The sequence below is a fragment of the Salmo salar genome, chromosome 14 (assembly GCF_965601325.2).
Source record: "Salmo salar chromosome 14, fSalSal1, whole genome shotgun sequence".
Lineage (NCBI taxonomy): Eukaryota > Metazoa > Chordata > Actinopteri > Salmoniformes > Salmonidae > Salmo > Salmo salar.
Genome location: NC_138304.1, coordinates 86,528,720 through 86,532,699, shown reverse-complemented (window position 1 = coordinate 86,532,699; position 3,980 = coordinate 86,528,720). Strand labels below are relative to the sequence as shown.

General features: G+C 40.3%; 1 protein-coding gene across 1 annotated transcript; it reads left to right on the top strand.

The window, feature by feature from the left end:
• Window positions 1-363: 363 nt before the first annotated feature.
• Window positions 364-2,151, top strand: LOC100379107 (akirin 1(2b)). The gene is given in 5 exon segments (NM_001172490.1): window positions 364-570; window positions 1,122-1,268; window positions 1,582-1,713; window positions 1,952-2,023; window positions 2,118-2,151. Coding segments are annotated over 5 exon segments (564 nt in total). The 5' UTR covers window positions 364-368; the 3' UTR covers window positions 2,129-2,151.
• The last annotated feature ends 1,829 nt before the right edge of the window (window positions 2,152-3,980 follow it).

Below are 3,980 nucleotides of genomic sequence, written 5' to 3'. Positions count from 1 at the left end.
GCAGTTAACCCACTGTTCCTAGGCCGTCTTTGAAAAAAAAAAAGTGTTCTTAACTGACTAAATAATAAATAAATAAATAACTGACTAAATAAAGGTTAAAAAAGACTCTTCTCAACCCAGTTCAGTAGGTGGCGGTAAAGGCAAGTAAAGGTGTGACATCGTACATTAAACTCGAGGGAAGAAGACGCCACTTGAACGTTTTTATTTAGCCGAAGCCTGTATTAGCGAATAAGTGATTTCCCAGACACCGGCAAGATATAAGAAAGCACAAGACGGACAAACTGATAACCTTCATTTACTCGTTATTAGCAGCGATCCAGAATTTTTGCCGACCAAAAAACATTGTTTTCTGGACTAAGTTAGCTAGCATGGCGTGCGGAGCTACTTTGAAGCGTTCAATTGAGTTTGAGGCCCTTCACAGCCCTCAATCTCCAAAACGGCGAAGGTGCAACCCTCTGCCAGGGACCCCAGTCACCCCCTCACCAAAGCGGTGTAACCTGCTTTCTGCTACCGGTGACAGTTCGATGTCTCCCCAATCAACTTGTGGAGGAGAACATAGACTTACCCCAGGTTACTTGTTTGCCTAAAGAATGTAAAAACAATTAGCGAACGTTAGATGGTGGCCATTGTAGCTAGCTAGCGCCAGTTCAGTGGCTGAAAGTAGCGAATAGTAAAATATGGGATCATACATTATCATTCAGCAGGCTATCTAGCTAACGTTATCTATCTAATAATGAACCCGATTTACAGGTTTTAGTTAGTAGGCCAAACATTGAAGCAAGACTAACATGTTCTAGTTAGGCATATAGCTAACTAACGTTACTCACTTTCTAGTTGGCCAGAATGAACCCGGTCCTGATTGTAACTAACATGGTTATCCTGTATAACAGTGTAGCTTCAAGTTGATGATAATACCTGGCTAGGAAATCATTCATGCATCCATCCAGGTACCAAGTTGAACATGTGTTTGATAGCCATGCACCCAATCAACCTATGTGACCATGTTTCATGCTTCGTCGCACCCAATATAGATGTGAGGCCTGGGCTGTTACCTGAGGAAACACCCTTTCCAGGGTAAGCCAACCATGTTAAGCTGACTTTAGTTGTTTTTCCATCCACAGAGCAGATCGTCCAGAATCTTAGGCAAGAATATAGCCGTTACCAGCGACGGTGCCAACTTGAGGAGGCCTTCAACCAGAGTGAGTCCCAGACTCCAAGTGATGGCCCAGGACAAAGCTCTGGTTTCATGGCACCAAGCTCCCCATCAGGTCTGTTTTCAAGCAGTTAGCCCTCACCAAGCTGAAGATGCTGTCAGCATCTGATTACAAATACACTTACTATAAGGGTGAATAACAGTCAACTCACTGTGCTGTCTCTTGTTTGTGGTGTTGTGAAGAAGAGCCACAAAATAAAATTCTTTAGAAAAGATGACTCACACTCACCTTTGCATTTGTTGTTTATTCTCAATGTCTCAACACTTGCAGAAGTAAACCAAACCTAATAGGGCTTCTCTTTTTAACCAGATTGTGTATGCAGTTGTCAGACTAAAGCTCATTCCTTGTCATGTTATGGTTTCCCCAGGAGTGTCTATGAAGAGGGACCAGCCCTGCTTCACATTGCGCCAGGTAGGCTCCCTGTGTGAACGAATCCTCAAGGACCACGAGGAGACCATCTGTGAAGAGTATGAACAGATCCTGAACACTAAGCTGGCAGGTATGCTGACTCTGACTTCCTTATTACAGATATGGGCCCGTATTCATAAAGCATCTCAGAGTAGGAGCGCCACGGATCTAGGATCTGTTTTGCCTATTAGATCATAATGAATAATATTACATGGGCATGGGTGACCTGATCCTAGATCGGCACTCCTACTCTGAGACACTTTATGAATACGGGCCATTTCATGGTATGACGACTCATAGATCATTTTATCTTTTTGGTTCCTTCCCAGAACAATATGAATCGTTTGTGAAGTTCACACATGACCAGATCATGCGACAATATAGCGCTAGACCCTCCAGCTGTGAGTTCCAACAATAATCGAAACACGCACACTAACTTTTATCCTCGGTTCCCCCAGTGCCTGTTTTAATCAACATTTTGTTTCTATTTTTCAGATGTCTCATGAACTCTTAATAGTAAGCTACCTGCGCTCACCTCAAGACTGCTGCTTTCAATCTCCCAAGTTTTTCTTCACTACTTCAGTGACATGATTTTCTTTTCCTTTTAAAACGCTCAATATTCTGAGTCTGAGTTGTACTGTACTTGTGTGGATGTGCTCTTTGGGAGATGGATAGTGGACTTGCCTTTTCAAGGTTTGTGGAAAGCTGGGCTGACGTGACTGTTCAATTTAACCTGCCAAAACTCACTGCTGCAGCATTTGACCCTACATGCCTTTTTTTTTTTTTTTTTTTTTTTCACAAAACATACTTGAAAAGGTGTTTTTTTAATTTTATTTTAGAAATGAAAGTTATTTGCGCTTTACGTAAATGGTATTTGATATTATACAGTGGAACTTTGGTGTACTACAGTCAATTGCAGTTTTGCTTTTCTTTATACATCTTTTGTACAGAGTTGTTTTGTGTGATTCCCTTGTTTTACATATTTTAGGGTTCTTGTTAGACATTCTACCAGATTATGCTGCAATTGAGGAGATGCCAACACAGCGTGTGTGTCGGTATACTAAGCTCTTTGTAAAATATGCATGCTATTACTCCCAAGAAAACCAAACATGGATGGAAGGGCTCAATTGTTTACTGGTTATGATCCTTCTTACAGGGATAGACTGGATGAGGGTTTTTGTTATGGGCCAGCAAAAAATGGAGGCTGAAATGTGTGAAACTGCACAGTCACCTCTTGGTTTGGAATAAAACATCTGTATAGACTTGATTCTGTTATTGACATTGTAGCGACCTTAACCCAACACTTAGCAACCTCGTCAAAAGGTTTGGCTCTCTTGGTGTAATGGCTACCCCTCCCCCTGAATTGGCTACAATATACCTGGGCCCTTGATGTTTGTAATGGAACTCCACTCATTGTAGAGGCATGCTCAATGTTTTTATTCTGTAGCTGGCCCTATGTACTCTTTTTGTATATTTGATTTATTGAATGATTACATGTGATTTATATCAACTGAGTGTACTGTCTGATAATTTTATTAAATTACCATTTTTTTGGAGAGTTTAGTTAGGTGACCCTGTAGTACAGGTGGTGTGTTCTGTGATTTGGTGAGGAGGGATTACGTAGTGTTACACATCACACCACTGAATACAGGGAATGTACGCCTTAATGGATGGGTTGAAGTCAAAAGAACAGATTTTCACCATTCAAATGTGAACTAATGTGTGTCTGCATAACCTGCATACATACAATGGCACGCCTATCATTAAGACATGCCATTAGATTTTTTTTTAAATTCTCCAGTTGTGTTGTGGTTTGAGTTGCTCTCTGCTGTAGAAGAAGCTCTTGATATCACCTTTTTACCAAAAAAATACCCTGAACCTTTACAAAAATATTTGTCCTAACTACTGTGTTTTAAGGTCAGTTTTGTTGAACACAATTATAACATTGAATAAATACTTGATTTGAAAGGAATCATTTTTAATGTAATTCTTGTGAGAGTAAATGAAGTAAGCCTTAGGGGTCATGTCACATAGGTGTTACATTGTAGCAAATGGAGCACCAGGGGGCCACACTGACCATTCTGAGTGGTATAAAGCACCTTGTTCATAGTTATGGAGAATATCAGACCATGAAACACAACCATAAATACTTGAAAGATGGATTATATCAAAAGCGTGGAATACATTCAATATACTGTCCAAGTACACAGTTCTGATTGCTAAAAACTTGGTATGAGGGAGAGAAAATTCCTAGTTTTATTCAGGCTAGTTTTCTTTACAATTTACACAACAGCAACAGGAAACTCCAGTCTACCAATCACAATGACATTTGAGCTATGCGCTTATCAATTTCTGTTT